This window comes from Lepisma saccharinum, chromosome 1 (genome assembly GCF_977018435.1).
Source record: "Lepisma saccharinum chromosome 1, izLepSacc3.1, whole genome shotgun sequence".
NCBI classification, from domain to species: Eukaryota; Metazoa; Arthropoda; class Insecta; order Zygentoma; family Lepismatidae; genus Lepisma; species Lepisma saccharinum.
In genome coordinates this window covers 206022426-206042373 of record NC_139229.1, presented here as the reverse complement: position 1 = coordinate 206042373, position 19948 = coordinate 206022426, and the positions used below count along the sequence as shown (strand labels likewise).

Here is a 19948-nt window from a genome sequence, read left to right as displayed (position 1 = left end):
ATTCATACCTGTTACAGGAGGTGTTCAAAGCAGGGTTGGCCTGGGGTGGGCCCAACCCAGTTTTCCACACGTGGGTTTTTTAAGAATATGTTGTAACTTATTGCCTCAAATGCTTGTGAGGTTCTACTATTGTCAATTTTTTTTGGAAAACTCGAAAGAAAAGGCTTACCAGAGCTTGTAATATTAAAAAAAATGGATGTGGTACAAGTCATAGTGGGTTTTTTCAGGCTATTTTCCTCAAATCATGTCAGAAATGGAATTTTAACAGAATTAAATATAATTTTTATCCAAGAAACAAAAAAGAAAAAGCATCAGACATTTTTAGATAAAACGTTTGCATTGATTGAAATGTGGTAGCACTTTGGTTATCAGTCACTTCCTTATGTGGGGGAAACCATAGTGCTGTGATGATCAATTGATACAATACATTTTTGCATGATTATGCATTACAAGGGAGAATTGAGTACATTTTATCGAAATGTCGTTCATTGTGGCATAATTATATGGGAACACACTTTATTTTTTTTTTTTATTTCTCATAATGGGTTGCTTGCCTATGCAAGATAAATGTTATTTATGCCTGGTTAGGAGCTCTATACCCATGTAAGCATCTTCATGATCTACCAGAATTTCAGTTCTTTTCTTACTTCAGGGTGTAGGGTACTCAGTGTATGTGTATACTTACATATTTTGATCATCTTTGACATTTTCAATCCTTTGAATAGACTATAGTTTTGACCTTTCTGCATGAAACTTACAGGAGCATTATGTACTTGCACTATAATTTGACAATAAAATTATCAATATGATACATAATTTAGGAGGAACACGAGTTAGAATGGATGGGCAGAGAGTGATAAGTCATTTATTTAGTGGCCATGATAACTGTTGTAAATTTAGAATCATTTAGGTAAAATTATTTCTGAAGCTAGAAAACTTGTGAGCAAAATAGGACAATGTGTTAAAAGATGGTGGATGAAAAACTGATTTTCCCCATGTTGCAGGCTCTATGCTATGCGCTACATTTTCGGAGGAAAGGGAATTAAACAGTCATTTTAGAGATTTGACTGGTCTGCAATTTTGCAGTCAAACTTTAAAAATAATATTTAATAGCTTAGGAGAGGAGTGGTGGTAAAATCAAGAACCTTTTACTTACGATAAAGCTTTTGAGTTGCAATTTTTATAGTTGCAAGATAACCTGAAGGATTGGTCTCACATTGTATTTGATAAAAATTAGTCATCATGCTTAAAGATAGTAGATGGCAGACTGGTTTAACATGTCTTTTGAGAGCTTTAACTTATGCTCATATTTGACTATGTTACATTTTCGTAGATTAAGAAACACAAATCTCAGCAATGTTACGGCATCACTTGAGTTTTAAGTTTTTAATAAAAACTCTGTAATATAATGTGTTTTAAGAAGGGTGTGGTAAGTCACCAATGTTGAAATTATGATAACTGCAGCAAATTTAGATGTTTTAGCTAAAATTAATCACAACTAGATACACCTCGAGAATGATTTTGTTTTGCATTTGTATTTGTTCAAAGCATTTCAAGATTGTAGATGAAAAATGTATTTTTCATATGCTGAGGTAGATTCCAAATTCTGATGGCACTTTCAAATGCCTAAACTACATTTTTGAGATTAAGAAAAGAAACTCTTTCAATAATTTTAGGGCATCACTTAAGCTATAGTTTGACAATAAATGTTTTGAAATATAGTGTATGTTTGGGGGAGCGTTGGGGACCAAATTGGGGGTCACTAATTTTTTCATCACGCAAAATGGCATTTTCATAGCAGCCAGATATTTTGGAGGATGCTTAAAATTCTAGTTTAACATTAAAATTAGGATGAATACGTCAAGTCAGAGTCGTAAGTCCAAAAAATGTCTTATTTCTCATATGAAACAATTACGCAAAAAATCACAACATTTTTATCCATGCATTCTTTTCATTCTTTCCCTTGACTTTGCACTCCCCCACCCCCAGATTTTAATATGTTAACAGTAAAGCACCTCCAACTGCCACGGAGCAAGGTGTGAGGTATTTAAATGCTTGCTTTGTTTTCAACTCAGGATGGGCATGGATAATATTAGCAGTTCTTCCTTCCATCCTGCAACTATTGCCCTCTGAACAATCATGATTTTATCCTCCGAATTTCCTTATCAAATTCTAATGAAATGTGCTTAAATCTGAGATCACCTCAGCAACATCCATAAGTGCTTTGACAAAGTTTCTTCTCCTTGATAACTCTACGCTAGTTTCCAGTGTTCTCTGTACGGCCTTCTGTTTGTTTCTTACAGTAACAGTCACGACAGAATTGTCTCAAATTAAAACCTAAGCGGAGTCAGTATTCTCACTGTTGAACGTGAAAGGGCAAGATATATTGATGTTGTGAAGTAAAAGTATCATTCGCAGCCCAGAAGTCAGGTTTCTGTTAAGAGGGAGGGGATAAGTAAGTTATTGTCTTTTCTTCTTTCGAACACACACATGTCAAAGAAAGATAACTTGTAATCTATGAAAATTCACAGGTAGAGGATAGATTTGTGTAATTATTAATATAAACGTAGTCCCAACCAGCCATTCAAAGTGATTACTTAATTTTTTTTTAAGAATCTGACTGTACACAGGGGACCCAATTTGTTTTTTGCACGTGCATGCCTGACGATTTTGTTACACCACTGCATCAAATATTTGGTACTACAATAACATTTCAGACGTATAAAACAAAATGAGATTCACAGTTATCACACAAGTCCTGAAATTCAAACTTATATGGTACAATTAATGTGCAACAAAGTCACAATTGCTATGTTTAAAGAAAGTTAAAATAGTTGTACCAAAGATTTCACATGTATGGAGCAAAAATAACTAACGTTTTTAAGATTTGTTGATAATGAAACAGATTGTATTGAAGCTAGATATTTTGGCACCCTAGGCAGTATGACCAATCAGCATTGGGCATACATGCCCACACACAAATAACCACAGGCCAACCTAAGTACAAGGGCCATTAGGTTGGCATCAGGGAAAGCTTGTGAGAGCTATTTTCCCCGAGACTTATACCCCCAACCCCCAATTAGAATCATGGGTCATGTTTACCAACCAGTTGTCACTCATGGGAGGGGTAGAAATGCTTTATTTATAAAGAACCAACCATTGTTAGGCTAACAGTAGCCATTTTGGAGAACAAAAACCATGTGCTCCAAATCACATGTTTACTAAATCTTTTATTCTTTACTGAAAATCAGAGATAACACTCACCCATAGGTAAAATAATGCCTAATTTATTAAAAGTAAACTCATTTGCAATTATCTGGCCTAATTAAGCCAGAAAAGGTGAAAAAACACTTTTTAAGCAACTGATAACTCTGCCATCTGGTGGGAGAAAGCGGCACTTCTCCTACAGACAAGGAAAGATCTCAAAGGACTCCAGCTGGCCAATGAGAAGCCTTCAAGGCTGTGACGTCCCAGAGGAGACTTTCAGATGGCCTATTGTGTTCTAAGCTTGCTATTCAAGCTCACTTGTATTACAGACCCACCTGAGAGCAAGTCACCTGGAAGTTGCTGGTAAAATCCAGTGTGTGAATGGCCACCTGTGCCAGCAACAAAGGATACATAAAGGGAACAGGGATCTTAGGTCCTGTTACAGTAAACACAGGCCTAAGTGTGTGTGACCAAGTGGGATATTGTGTCAACAACTGCATTTAAGGATCCCAGTGAAAATTCAGCAAAATAGCGAGTTTTGTGTCCCTCATTCCCTGGTGGAAATCCAGACCACATGGTCGGCAGAACTGACGCCCTAGCAGCATCCATAGGATATCAGAGAATATCCAAGTTGTTCTTAGCCATCCATCCAAGAAAAGCCAGGAAAACTCATTTATCACTCCCCCAAAGCCTTTGTTACACCAAGGAAGCACATAATATCCGATTTTTAGTGTGGTGTACCCCAAAATTGTCCATGTGTCGGGATGTGGTGATAAAGAGTGAAATAGTGTGTGTACGGCCCCAGGTATGATTGATGTAGTGTGAAAACGGCTGGTATGTAAGTACAAAATCTTTTGTATATCTTTTTTGTGTTATGTACAGTGAAGTGCTCATGTTTGGTGGTAGCTATGCCACAAGCGGTGTTCTTTTCAATGAATAAATATGTCGTTCAAAGGTGTCTGACCTTCTATCATTTTAGTGAATCATAAGCCTACCAAGCCCTCCCCTAGTTACTGATTATTAAAATTTAGGCTAAAGTTCGTCTGTTGCTTAACAGGTATCTCAAGGGATACCTGTTATTATACGGAACACCACACATGGAATAGGGTCTGTGTGTGGCCGCGTAAAGCGTGGTTCTCTTTTGTTTTTGCTGTTTTTGATATATTATATATTTAAAGTTAACCTTTAAAACAAACTTTAAATCAACGTAATATAGAAACACACAAAACCATTCCCCTCTTAGCAGGATTGTGTTTTAGCACCCCCCCCCTTCCCCTGCTCTTCCAAGCACTGACATTTTATCTGCTTTCTTATTTTCCTCTTATGCAATGATTTGTGAAATTTACATCCTTCAAATTTTGAAATGAGAAAAGAAAGAAAAGCTCATTAAAAATAATATAGGTTACATTTAAAGAATCGGAGTTTGCATTTCTGATTAAAAAAAAAAAGTTAAGATATTTAAGGATATTTCAGTTATGTCTTAGTGCCTGAAGATCATCTTTAAAAAGGTATTAATTGGTTAAAGAAAATTGCAGCAGTGCATTACAAGACTATAAATCTGCCAAGTCTAAATTTCTCTGTAGCATTTTATTAAATATCGTTTTCATCAGTAATTTATTATTATTTAAATATGATAATCTGCTGACATATCACGAGGCAGCAATATCATGTAAATATTAAAGAGAGGGGGGGGGGAGATTGACAATAATATTTTTTTATGTACAGCGTGTCCACGCTAGAGGGATCGAGAAATAAATGCTCGCCATTTAAAACCAGATAAGGATATTGCTGTATTTTTCATATGACAGGAAAGGGAAACTCTCAGAGATTGTGCAACACTGTTTTCAGACAGCTACACGGTCGCGCATGCTTTTGTCTCGAAAGGAAGCCAGGTGCCATTCAGTAGTCGATCGCGCAGTGGAAAATATGTGGACACCGCAACAGAAAGTTCAGTGTGTGTTATGGGCAGCAGAAGAGAAATCTGTTACTCGGGTTCAACGCCGTGTTCGTCGTACGTGGAATGTGGATCCACCTGGTCATAAAGCGATTCTCCAATGGGACAGAACACTCCGAGAAACAGGTTCTTTACTACCGCAAACCGGCAAACATGCGAAAGTGTCTGTGAATGAGGTAAAAATCGAACGTGTGAGAACGGCATTTGCAAGGAGTCCAAGGAAGTCTATCCAAAGAGCTAGTTCCGAACTTCAAATTCCTAGATCGACTATTCACAAGGTCTTACACAAGCGACTCCATTTGACTGCTTACAAGATCGAGCTTCATCACCACATAAAGCCAAATGATCGTCCGCTTAGGGCACATTTTGCAGCTGAAATGCTTCTGCGAATTGAAAATGACAACTCGTATCTGGACAAGATTGTTTTCTCGGATGAAGCAACCTTTCATTTATGCGGCAAAATCAATAGGCACAACTGCCGGATATGGGGTTCAGAGATTCCCCATGTTATTCACGAACATGAGAGAGACACGCCTAAAGTGAATGTCTGGTGTGGATTGACGAGGAACTCTGTCATTGGACCATTCTTCTTCTTAGAGGCTACAGTCACAGGACATGTGTATCTGGACATGTTGCAGATCTTCGCCATAGACCAATTTCCCCCAGGATCGATTTTCCAGCAAGATGGAGCACCGGCCCATTATCATCGACAGGTGCGTGACTTCTTGGATGAACGTTTCCCCGATATGTGGATCGGAAGAGAAGGACCCCTTGCCTGGCCACCCAGGTCACCCGATTTGTCCCTTTTGGATTTTTTTTTCTGGGGATATGTTAAGGACGTTGTTTATCACGGAGACAGACCAAGAAATTTGCAGGAACTGAGGGGCCGCATCACAAATGCAGTAGCGCTTGTGACTCCCCAAATGCTAGAGAACACTTGGTGGGAAGTTGAATACCGTTTAGATGTGTGCAGAGCCACTAAAGGTGCACATATCGAGTTGCATTGAACATCATCTGAAACTCGGTGAGTTTTGTATCAAGTAAAAGTAAAAGTTTATGTTACCAATACATTCCGTTCTCTAGAAATTATCACTTATTTCTCGACCCCTCTAGCGTGGACACCGTGTATAATGTGTATACTACTGGAGGAATTTTCGTCTCTGCTCCCCCCTCTCCCCAAGTTGGCACCTATGCTCAAAGATTTTGTATCGATTCACATTGAGATTTCAAATTTAAAGATCGCATTGGGGCCTCGCATTCTAATCTCGCCCAGGGCCTCGCGTTATGTTGCTACGCCACTGTTTGTTATGTTAATGTGTTCATCATAACAACTACTCAAAATTGTGTTAAGTTCACAAACGATGATAAGGTGCCAGTATAGAGTAGCATTATTGACTGCCAGAAAAAAAAAAAGCTCTGGTTATAACATATTTTGCACCCCCCCCCCCAAGTAGTCTGATTGTTGGATACACCAAAGCATGTGTCTTCTCAGGGAATGCAACCATGAAAACTGATCAAAAAGCAACAGCATTAACCATTACACCCTCCTGGATGAGTAGAATCAAACTGTTGGACAAATATTTTACAACAGAATATGTTAACAGAAATGTTAAATACTTTTTGATTCAGTCAACTATACCCTGTCCCAACTATCTCTGGAGCAAGACTGCGCATAACGTTAGAGAAGAAGAGATCGAGTGGGCAGAGCGAAGCAGTACACACTCCTACGAAGGTTGGTAACATAGTTCATTACCCCCTCCCCCTCCCTTCCACACAATCCAGTTTCCTCTCACGTGTTCACTGGTGGAGCCTTTTTGCGTCACTACTTGCGCACAGACTTGTTTTCGTTAGCCTCCTCCAGATATAGATGGGACAGGATGTAAAGCAATACAAATTGAATGTTAACGATACATTACTACCAGTGGAAATGTATTTCATTTTTAAAATATTAATTTTGAAACATAACCTGACCAAAAACACAATTAAACCCAGTTTTGCCTGGGATTTATTGGGTTTTATCTGGGAAAAAAAAAAAAAAAAAAAAAAACCCACGCCAACCCTGGTTCAAAGTGTCGTCCTTCCATCTGGATGCAATACTGTATGCGATTCCGCATTGAGTTTCGAATTCTTTCGAACACCCCCGGATCATTTCGGAATTGGTCACAAGCATGTACAATTCTCTGTTCCAGTTCTTCAACCGTGTCAACGGGAGAGTTGTACACTATGCTTCTGAGGTGACCCCACACACAAAAATCCAAAGGATTTAGATCTGGTGATCTTGGAGGCCACGGTACAGGCCCATCTCGACCCATCCATCTTTGACGATATCTGTGTGTTAGATGTCGTCTCACAGCAGCAGCAAAATGTGCCGGTGCTACATCATGCATGTACCACATACTCTGACGTGGATCAAGGGGAACATCCTCAAGCAATCCTTGAAGATCATGCCAAAAAAACCAGAGGTACCTCGGTCCATTGAGTCTTCTTGGAAGAATGTGTGATCCAATGAGACGATCACCACACATTCAATGAGAAACATTGCTGATGTGGTGCCTCATGAACAGCATGTGGGTTTATTACAATCTAAACATGAGAATTATGAAAATTAAAAATACAATCGCATGTGAAGCCTGCTTCGTCTGTAAATAAAATGTTACTTGCAAAACGAGGGTTGTGTACAACCTGTTGTTGCATCCACTGACAAAATGTCACTCTAGGAACACAATCCGTATCACTGAGACACTGAACTCGTTGGAGGTGGTAAGGTATAGAGTGAATTGCCATGTAAAATTCTCCATACACTACTGCGGCTTACATGCACTTGTGCGGCAATTCTCCTCGTCGAGGTTCCTGGAGAGTGTTCTACTGCTTCCAACACCATATCCTCAACTTCAGGCGTAATGCGTGCAGGTCTACCTGCTCTCCTACCATGTTCTTTGAGGTGCTGATGTACCCTATTAAATGTGCGACTCTCGGGGTGCCTTCGAGCAGGGTATTTTTCTCGGTACAAGCGTGCAGTCTCCCGTGATTGCCGTTAGCCAAAACATACACAAAATGCATATCCGCATACTCTTCGTTGCTGTAAGGTTCCATTTTCACTATGCAGTCCAGCACAACTGACGTGACTCCCTTAGTACGATTAGACTGTGTACTGATTGTATCCATTCAACGTCACCTCTCGGAAATGTTCTGTTTGATTACAACACCACCTCTCGGAAATGTTCTGTTTCGTAAACAAAGAGCAAACCTCAGATCGTGAAAGGAGTAAAGAACTTGGTGTTTACAAAATGCAATCAATGACTGCTTGTAACTACACATTCACAAACATTATTAGCATTTTACCAACTAGGACGACGTCTACAAACAATGAAGTCAGTGGCGGCTTGTAATCACACAGTTTTTGGAGTTTGTCATCTTTAGGCTATTCGGTAACTGTAGACTATATGGTACGCTCCATAAACAAATTTCTGGAATATTTGGTTTAGTTCTGGGAATCTATGCAGTATCAGGATTACTGTTTTATTGGTGGAGAGATGATTATCTCGAAAATGGCTCATTTGCAGACCCATGTTTACTGAGACTTTTCTGCTTCTATTTTCGTGTACTTTTGCCTGTGTCAGTTTGCGCTATTACTTATGAGACACCCTGTATACAGGGTTAGCCTAAAAGAAATAGACAGTTTAAATGCTTTGTAAATTGAAATTTGTTTGTTACATCAGAAAGCATATAGCACTGTTGTATAGAGAAAGTCTTACAAGTTTACAACCACCACTTTTTGTTTGTCTTCGTAACGTCAGCATCACGTGAGAGCCCATGATGTCAGTCGAGCAATACGGGTGCTAGCCAGGTAAAAAAGGCTTTCTGTGCGCTTGAATTTGCAAAAATTCTGTTACTGACGTACGGAGTCGTTTTTAGAACATGGTATGGTAAACAACCACCCACAAGGCAGTCCATCTACGATTGAAACAAGAAATTTGAGGAAACTGGTTGTCTGTGGACAACTGGACTACCGCATTTATATCTGTTGTGTTACAAATGGGTCACACATAGAACATGTGTAACTTAGCCATGTAAACTTCAGGACATACTCCATCAACCATGTACGTATTTCAGGCATGTTATTAATACTCTTGTTTCTGTAAAACTTTGAAACTGTCTATTTCTTTTAGGCTAACCCTGTATATTATTTGAATATTAGGTTCTATCATTATGCAAGTTTGTTTATTCAAAATTGCACATTTGAAATGAAAATAAATGTCTGATGAAAGGAGCATGTGTTCTCCTGAAACATCACAAAGAAAAACTGTTTTCTTATGCTTGTAATAACCGTAAACTACAGGAAAATAATTCTATAAAGCAAGCAATGCGTACATACAAGAAAAACTATTGCACATTTAGATTTTTAAATCCTGAATGTAATTAATTCCCTTTATCTTATTTTTGATATTTTAGTATAAAAATAAAATATATATGCAAGACGAAAATGCTTTGGTGGTGTGCCTTGGAAAGTGTGTTTGTATCATGTTGTAAAGGATACAAACAAAGGAGCAGGGACAACTTTGATCCCATTCATAGTTCTTGCAAGTTTATGCACCACAGATTTCCTGCATGTGGAAATAAAAATCTTGAGATGCTCATTTCAATGTATTTTACACGAGTAGCAGAAGGTGTAGATTATGAATAAACCTACCGTGATGGAAATTTCTTTTTGTTATTTGTATAAAAAATTCAGTTCCAAAATCAAATCTGAGTATCATATTCACAATCACATACCAAAATTTCAGTTTTGATTGATTAGTTTGATTTATTTTACTTCGCTTTTCTGCCACTTTTGGCTAATTGCGAGCATGAATTGAGCATGAATTGTGATAAGATGAAATTGATAATAGGACAATCGCAAACAGGCAGCATGCAACACAGTTCCCACAGAGGATTATACTGGCCTTGAGTCCAGTCGCCAGAGCCTCGTTAGTCTGCAACAATGCAGTCCAGGGTGTACTGCGTGGAAGTGAGATTGACACTTGGGTGTACTATGTGGAAGGGTCACCCCTTACATCCCCCCCCCCCCCAAATCACAGTATATACTAAATTTTAATCTGAAATGTTGCCCATTTCTTGTGCTGAACTTCGTCAACAAATACAGTGGAACCCCGATTTCACGTTTTTTTATGACACGAAGACAAAAACATAAAGTGCAGAGTGTAAAATCCTGGAAAATTTTATAGTATTATGATCTAATGGAATCTATTGAGGATTGAATGTATAATGCAGGAAAATGTAAAATATGGGAATGTAAAATTGGAGTTCCAATGTATGTACTTCTAGTGACACATTACTTTATGCAGAAGGGAAGCAATCACAGCTTACAGGGGAATGAATCTTACCATCAACATTGAGGAATGGTTTCCATCCGCAGATAGCACTTTGGTAGAAACCATACCACACTTCTATACCATCCCCTAAATCAAGGACCTGACCTTGGGGTTCAGTGAAGAAAGATCTTCCAACTTGAACAAACCTGTATGGAAGAGAGAATAATAAATTACATTTTTCAAATGTAAAAACAAGAAATATCACTTTCCATTTCTGTCATATGTAAAAAAAAAAAGGAAACATTTGTTTCCAAGTCCACTTCATGCTCAGATACTACAGTTAAAAGTTGAGTCCAAACAATTTTGCAATGTGCTTCCAGTTGGAATCAATCTGAGACTGTCATAACATTAAGATTGGAGAAATATTAAGCTTTATTAGAGTAGACTGTGATTTTATGCTCCTGGATTTACAGGGTGGTTCAAAAGTCTCTTAACACTCCCCAGTAGTAAAGCAAATACAAATAACTGTTCTCCGATATGGAACAAACATTTAAATTTTTCCCATTTCTCAATAAAGCAGCATGTTTTAACATTTCTCAGGTTGTACATCTCCTTTGCTACTTCTTTTATCACAGGACTACAAAAGAACATGTAAATGTTCCATTGTATGAGACATACTATTAGATGCAAATTCTTCTTAACTTTGCATATTATTTGCCTAATCACTAAGTTTCATACTTATTCCAACACATTTCAAAGAAAATAAGCATCTTTCTACCTCAAATTGCTTACTTTCTATTCTATTAATTTTCTTCAAAATAATCAAACAGTTATTATAAATTGTTATTTCATATCAATACAGATACATGTTGCAGTATATCACACAACACACCCAGAGAGCACGTAAGTTTGTGGCAAGCTTGCTTGCTTATAGCTTGTCAAAGTAAATTTGATATGGCAAGCTAGATGAAAGTTCGATGTAAGTGGTATTGGCTATTGAGTGTCCACAAGCACTTTTGCTTTGCAGAAAGACTACTGCCAAAAGCATACATCTAGTTACGACAAGCTTGATGCAGGCTTGCCTTGGCAAGTTTGCTGCAACTTCAATTTATGGTAACTAGATAGCTTGGTTCAGGCTTGCAGCAGGTTTTCTGTGCTATCCGGGCAGGAAACATTACCACTATAGTCTGTCTCGGGTATCGCTGGAGCAAGCAAACAAAAACAAGTCTCTGTGCAAGTAGCGATGCGAGACTGCTCCACCAACGAACACGTGAGAGGGAATGGGATTGCAGGAGAGTGGGGAGCGACTGCAGTACCAGCAGCTGCCTTCACTGCTTCGCTCTGGACACCCGATTCCACCTCCTCCCTGCTATTTGATATGGCAGCCTTGCTCCGCTGCTTCCGGGGATAGAGTGTAGGTAAGAGAAAAATCTGTTGAAAATAATCAGCTTAATTAGAAATAGCTGGTGATAAGACTTAAACATCCCACAGCAACTAAGATAACAACATGTGGCCATAAAAATGATACTTGCTCTTGTGGTGGTGTCCAGAAATTACTTGAACATTTTTTTCAGTGCAGAACATATCCATTCAATATTAATGTTCCTGCACTGTTTATTCACAAAAAAAAAAAAGAAAAAGAAAGAATTTTTTACAGTGAGCTTTGCAAGTAAAATCAAATGAATCTTAGAATAATCTTTCCTCTTTAACTTACCGGAATGCTGGAGCACTACGGAGAACAACATCAACAGCCTGAATTGCTTCTTGAGGTACAGGTGCTCTTGCACGATTCGATCCATTCATATAATTCAACAATGCATTTAGGTCCACACGTGATGCATATTTTATTGTAACTTTAAATTCTAAATCTCTCGGTCTTTCACCATCTTGCAGTTTTATTGTCTTTGTAACCTGGCAAAAATGCATATACAAATAACTTGAAACAATAATAACTCACACCAAATTAATAAATGTATTAATAATATTTATTTCTTCCTCATCCTGATGCACATCGGAGAAAGTCAAGTTTTTATGACTTTGCCCAATAAGGGATCAAATCCATTCTGTACCAATGTCATAACAAGTGAGCTATCAAGCCAAGCCCTGCCCTCACAACAATTTACAAGGTTCAAACCCGGGTCCTTTGGCTTTGTAGCATAATATGCTGACCATTCTACCACTAACTGATTTTAAGTTTGAAAAGTAAAGTTTCTTTGTATGGTGTGGCAGAATGCTCTCCTAAATATTCAGGTGAAATTTAATATTGGTTGTATCACTTCTTTCAGAAATGATATTACAGCTCAATACATATATAGGCCTATTACTTTCCAGTTAGGCACTGTGACAATATTTCCATTTATTGGTTATATTCATGAAGAACTGAGGAAATTTCATCATGCTGATTGAGATGTTTATTTGATGTTGCTTTTCTGCCTTTCTAGGCTAATCATAAGGATGAATGATAATTAGATGAAACTGATGAGGGTCATTTGTAAAGGAACATCGATAACTTGAGTGGGGCATGAATGAAAATAAATTTGGTGTCAAGATCGTAAGTTCACCACAGTGTGCTCGGACACCATGGTGGCTAATTCATGTAGATGGTAGATAAAAGAACTACAATCTGTTTTATATTTTAGGAAAAAGATGAATGATGAACTGGGCGATTGGACAAACTAAATGATTCAACCATGCCTCACCAGGAATCAAACCTTGAACCTCTGGTAGAAATACAATCTTTACAAGATGAAAGGAACAGAAAAAAAAGGAATGTTTTGCAGTATAACACAAATGACAAATGATGTGTACAAAAACCTTATGGTACAGAAACTACATACCTTACTCTACTTTTCCACATATTGGCTATATCCATGCAAGCACTTATCCTAGCATGATACCAGTTTGTTTATACAGTCATTGTACTCTGTTACCGCCAATGTATTCAACCATGTAGTGACAGTGTCTCTGACTTCATCAGCCGTGGCAAAGTGCTTTCTGGAAAGTAGGAACATTCAACTGTAGCACACAGCACACTCCACCTACAGAGGCCTTAAAGACGAAGATCGATGAAGCAATTCAGGCTGACTGATGTCTCACATTAGACATTCTGCATGAATCTTTTCCTGCAATTTCATGATCTCTTCTTCACGATATCATTACAGTACACCTTCAGTACAAGAAAATCTGCCAAATGGGTTCCTCGACTGCTGACTGAGGAGCACACTGTCACTGACACTACATGGTTGAATACATTAGCGGCAACCAAGTACAATGATGGTATAAACAAAATTGTATCACACTATGCTAAGCGCTTGCATGGGTATGGCGAATATGTGGATAAGTACATAACTTCCATACCATAAATTTTTTGCAAACATCATTTGTCGTTTGTGTTTTACACCAAAATGGAAATTTTTTCTCTGGATGACCCTCGTATTAATTTTGGTGGCCGCTGTCACCATCCTCCTTGGGACTTGCAGCTAGTTCCAATGAGGTGGTGGAAGTGGACACACACACACAAAAACAAAAGTTACATGGATAAGTGAGCACATCAGCTCTTTATATCTATTTACTACCATGTCTCTTATTTCCCAAACAATTAATGAGGTGAATGAATTAGTCCAATTGTGCACCAAATGCACTGGGACCCTATTGGTAACTGATACATTTTATATTAGAAAACCATAAAATTCTCAAGTCTGTACATCTCTACTAATCTGAATATCGATAATTTTTCTTTCTTTTTTTCATGGGCTTAAAATGTGTTACTTCTGTATGTACTAACAGATTCTACATATTACAATGATGATTTGACAATGCCATGCTGTACAGTCGGGAAATTGGGTGTTGTTCAATAATTATTGAAACCACAGTAAAATGTATATATATTGCTGACAGGTAATTTTGCATGTTATATTACTCCTTAATTTTTACCAGTAAGTGGTGCAAATGACTTAATGATTCCACAACAGCATTAAACTTTGCCCAACAGTACACATATACCATTTATCAGGGACTGTCATAATAAAAAAAAAACTCCATTCAACAAGGTTCTAAAACATACAAAGGAAGACTGCTGACAATAGCTTGGGAAGCTACAGTGTGTTTATTTTCACAGCAAACCCCAGATGGGCTGCATATTCACCTCGTAATCTACACTTATTAATATAATTTGATACAAGATAATGTTTTGGGTGGGTAATGTAGTGGGAAATGGAGTTTATTCATAAACATAAATGCCACATCTTACAAAACAAAACAACGATAACATTTCACAAACTGTCTTCAGACCTAACAGAGCTTATAAGTAAGCAGTATAACAGTTAAGCATATAGATTAAATTTGTAATTTTGTATGTTTCTTATTTTATGTTGTTTTTCTGTTACTTTAGAGTAAATATGATGATGGGAATGAATAACAATTTGATTAAACCTTTTGGTCCACTTGTGTACAATTGTACACATTAACTTTTTTACCATGTAAAGTTATGTTTACAGAATATATGCTCCATCCGGTACCGTTGTCTACTATTGTAGACATTATTCTTTTCAAATAAATTATACCCAATGCCATCTGTTGGAAATCGAGAGTATTACAACCCACCAGAGCACGTTAGAATAATTGCACGTTTTTCTATAATTGATAGTAGAGACAGAATTTATTGTTGAATTATGGTGTCTACAATTGTACACATTTGTACTTGGAGCTAGCGAATGCAACATACTCAGCCCTGTACTGTATAGCAAGTCTCAAGTATAAGTACTTGCCTCAAGTAGCTCGTTTCATACATTATGAACACTTTTGTTGTTTGTAATCACTTTTTTTGGTTATATTGTTGTAAATGTGTAACATTGTTATTACAGTTGATTGATTGATTGATTTATTGTTTTAAGTCCACTTTATGCACAGTAAGGCTAATCGGGACTGGACCTACAGTTTAAAGTGGGATCCGAACCACTTGTGCCTCCACCGGGTATCGAACCCGGGACCCCTTGATTACAAGGCGACGACGCTACCACTGCACCATCGGGGAGGCGTTACAGTTGATTGAGAATTACAATAAGAAAAATATGTATGGTTTATGAAAAAATATATGTAATTATGAGAAATATTTGTAATTATTAGTTGAAAACCTACAGCATAATTACTATAATTAAGTTTCTTATGCTTTATTGCAATTGTAGATTTCAACTGCTAATTAGAAAAGCAATAATACACAGGTATCAACTTAGACAAAGATAATGTAACACAGTATGTGATTATTATATTTTGGGATTTGGTGTGAAATTTAGAGCGCACAAGGAGCTCATATGTGAAAATATAATTTAATATTAAAAAATAAAAAGATAAGTGATAAATGATTGTATATTTTTAAAAAATCACTATACATTGCATGTATTTACATTATAAAAAACAACAATTGCATGAAAAATTAAAGTCTGTATTATCTTTACCCTCTGGTCATTTTGTGTACAATATGCACATCATCCCGTTGCCATGGTAACAATTAAAATATTCAAGTAACATGATATTTCATATTCATGTGTTGCATATACACCATTTGTACATAATATTTTTTGAATGATAAAAAACCTTAATTCGGGACTGAAAGTGTTAAATAGATTAAGAAACACTCACAAAGTAACAGCCACACTCAAAATCAGAACCTTCGATGGGCAGACCATGAGTGAATGCCCTCAGATATGAGGTATCAGTTTACTTCTCACGTTTCTTCTTATTAACTCTAGTGGGTCTGAAGCAAGAAGTTTGTCAAATGGAACCATTAGTATTTTGTTGTAAGATGTGAAATAAAATAGTAACCTTACTTCTCTGCCAAACGGGAGCTCCCCAGAGCTGTAAATGTTCTTCCTTCCATCGAAAGCAATGTAACTATGAGGACACACTTCCTGCCTCATCATTTCAACAACTCGCCTGAAAGATAAAGGTTCAATTATGCATGTATATATATATATATATATATATAAATGGATAGAAGTTGGAGACACTTTAACAGTTTTGGAGTGCACTTTCGAAAAACACTGTTCAAACTAAAACAAGTGTCCTAGTAAAATCGTTTGATATTATGTATTAAGAGACTTATCAAACGAGGTGTCACTAGATTCCGTTACCATGTGTAATTTTTTAGGTACTCCTTCTTCCTTCACCCCTCCCATTTTCAGCATGGCACCACATACATTTCCAATACCAGCATTCATGGACGTCTGCAGATTTTTTTCCAGGGGGGGGGGGGGGCTAAGAGGCATATCTTCCCATAATAGTGATCCTCCCTAAAAAAACACTGCTTCAGTCTGAAATGATCATGTTCCTTCAACACCCTTATAATAATTAACATAAATGACTGTGACTGAAATGAAATTATGTGTGAAATATATACTTTTCAGGTGGATATTCATTTTCCATGATGAGGCCGTGGCCCCCCTCTTGCCTCCCCCTTCCGGACGTCCATGCCAGCATTCAACTCAAGTTGTTCATTTTCCTGGGGTAGCATCGATAATTTGTGCAATTTATTATATGTTTTGAAATTATAATTTGAATACAAAACACACAAGTAACTGTAAATTACCTTAATAATCTCTTAGGATGATCTGGAGTTATGGACACATCATAATGGATAGCATCCTTCTTTGGCTTTATACTCAATTCAAAGTGATTTGTGGCTATTCTTGTCCTCCTACCAAGTGTTCCTACCCCTTTCCTTGGTGGAATGGTAAGGGAAACTCCACCATATTTGATTTGTGGTTTCTGAACTGCTGCTTTAACAGGCTCTGGTTTGGGTGGGGCTGCAAAACAACATACAGATATATACTACAATGAAGTAATATAAGTCTTAAAGTTAATAAAATAAACAGTAAAGAATTCTGCAATATCCAAATCAGATAAGGATAGCAAACTACTTTGACAAAAAAAAGTGTGAAGATAAAAAGTTTACTGGACCTCCCAGATGGTATAGTGCCTTTTAATAGCCAGTCGAAGCACAATGCACAGACATTCGTATCCCACTTTAAACTGTAGATCCAGTCCCATTGACTAACTCTGAACAAAGCGCACATATACCTAAATAAATAGTTTATAATACTGATATTGCTAGTGGAGAAGAAAGAGCCGAACTTTTCAATGCTTTTTTTCTTGAGAGCTTCTCCCCTCTCTGTTTCCGACCCTCTCCCACACTTAAATGCTGTCTGCCCTCACACACTATCTTCAATCAAAACATCCCACAAGGAAGTAAAATACCTTCTCGCTTCATTGCCCCTCCACCGACCCTTAGGTCCAGATGAAATCCCCACAATATTCCTACGTAAAACTGCAGACTCCTTGGCTATTCCCCTGTCTGCCTTACTCAACAAATGTTTCTCTGTGGTGTGTATCCGAAAAACTTTAAATGGGCCAACATTGTGCCCATTCACAAAACTGGAGATAAAAAATGTGTAAAATCCTATAGACCAGTCTCGCTTCTATCGCCACTATCAATTATTTGTGAATAAATCATCAAAAACAGGTTACTTCAGCTTACGTCACCGTATATCAACACAGCACAACATGGTTTTCTTCCAGGCAGCTCTTGCCTAACAAATCTTTCTGTCTTATTTTCGCATGCTGCCAGAACTATTGATGATAACTCCCAACTTGACACTATATATTTGGATATTTCGAAAGCCTTTGACAAAATTAATCATAAATTTCTTCTACGAAATAACATCCATGGTAAATTTCTGTCTTTACTGCAGGACTACCTCCATCAGCGTGAACAACGTGTTGTTCTCTCAGGTACCTCTTCTAACTTCTTCCCGTTTTGTCTGGAGTTCCTCATGGGAGTGTCTTAGGACCACTCCTATTCCTTCTGTACGTGGATGACCTCCCTGAAAAACTGTCCTCCCTCCGTATCAATATACTTTTGTTTGCGGATGATTGTAAACTCTTCAAGGAGATTTCATCGCATCATGACGTGACGGTTCTTCAAAATGCTCTCACAGAACTTGTTAAGTGGTGTCATCAGTGGAATCTAGAATTAAACCCTCAGAAATGCTCTTTCCTTACTTTTTGCCTAAAAAACAACAAAGTGGTGTCTGATTACGCTATTGAATACAATCCAATCCAAAAAGTTTCCACTCAAAAGAACCTAGGTAATATCATGGATGAAAAACTCACTTTTAATTATCATATTATAGGTACCACTAAAAAAAGCCATGCGCCTTCTTGGTCTTCTATACAGATTTAGTGAAATTCAAAACCCATCATCTCTTGCCTTATTCTTTATATCTTCCATCTCGCCCATCCTTGAATTCTGCTCCCCAATTTGAGCAATGGCCTCAAAAACCAATCTTACCAGAATAGATTCTGTCTGAATTTCTTTCTTGCCATTGTTCACCATAGAATACCTTCTTTCCGACATGTATCCAAATCAGACACCATGGCTGCTCTGAATATTCATTCTTCATCCTTTTGTCGTGATCTAGCTGACATGAAATTTTTATACAAGATAATAAATGGCAAAATCAGAACTGATCTCCTAATCAGCGATTTTACACTTAGGGTGCCCCAAAAGCAAACACACAACCTGCAAGTCTTTCACAACCCAACCACTAGGTTATCCCTTTTACAACGCTCCTTGTTTTACAGGTTGCCAGAAATCTACAAAAAAACTTCCCCTGGATGTAGATATTTTCCTTTCGAAAGTAATTGTTGTACATTACTGACCAAGAACATGTAAATCTATCCCATCTTCTTATTGTTTTTATCTTTTGTTATCTTTGTTTCTACTTTATGTTATTTCAGTGTAAAATGATCAAATAAGACTGTATCTGAAACTCTGAATAAATAAATAAATAAATAAATAAATAAATAAAAAAATAAACAACAGGTTTATTGAAAAATCTTACGTTATCATGTACAATTCGCAGCTAAGAGAACAGTAATTTGCTATTTTTATTATTTTTTATACCACGTCTTATGCTGTTTTAAGGAATGGTGCTGAAGCAAATGTTCTATGCATATTTTTTGGTACCTTTATTTATTTCCCTCACATTGAAGAAAAAAGAGTGAATGAGCATGGTGATACACAATTCATCTACTTTTGCTGCCAGGTGTACATGGAGTCGTAACGTAACAAAGTTGCATTACACGGTACGTTCCATATGTAGGAGGAAAAAGTATGGTTCAACTGCTGGTACCTATGTAATGTAACGAAAAGACAACAGAATATAGATTGATGTCACAAGGAAGTAACAAAATGTATTATGGTAGGAATTAACGTTACAAGGGAACGCAACAGAATGGGCATATTGGAACATAACGTGGCATGCAACATGGTATATACTACCGTTACAAGGAACGTAATAACGAAATGCAATATGGTATTATTTAACGTTACATAGGAACAAAATGGAATATGGTACATACAGGTACATTATCAGGAAAATATATAAAGTCCATTTGTTGGAAATTAACATTACATAAA

General features: G+C 37.3%; 1 protein-coding gene across 1 annotated transcript in view; it reads right to left on the bottom strand.

Moving 5' to 3' along the window:
- Positions 1 to 19948, bottom strand: part of LOC145978421 (protein argonaute-2-like) — a 115650-nt gene that overhangs the window by 58815 nt on the left and 36887 nt on the right. The window contains exons 7-10 of the mRNA XM_083111054.1: positions 17057 to 17273; positions 16299 to 16404; positions 12188 to 12384; positions 10546 to 10679 (exon numbers count right to left, since the gene is read on the bottom strand). Coding sequence (XP_082967180.1) covers positions 10546 to 10679; positions 12188 to 12384; positions 16299 to 16404; positions 17057 to 17273 — 654 coding nt within the window. The remainder of the gene's footprint in view (positions 1 to 10545; positions 10680 to 12187; positions 12385 to 16298; positions 16405 to 17056; positions 17274 to 19948) is intronic.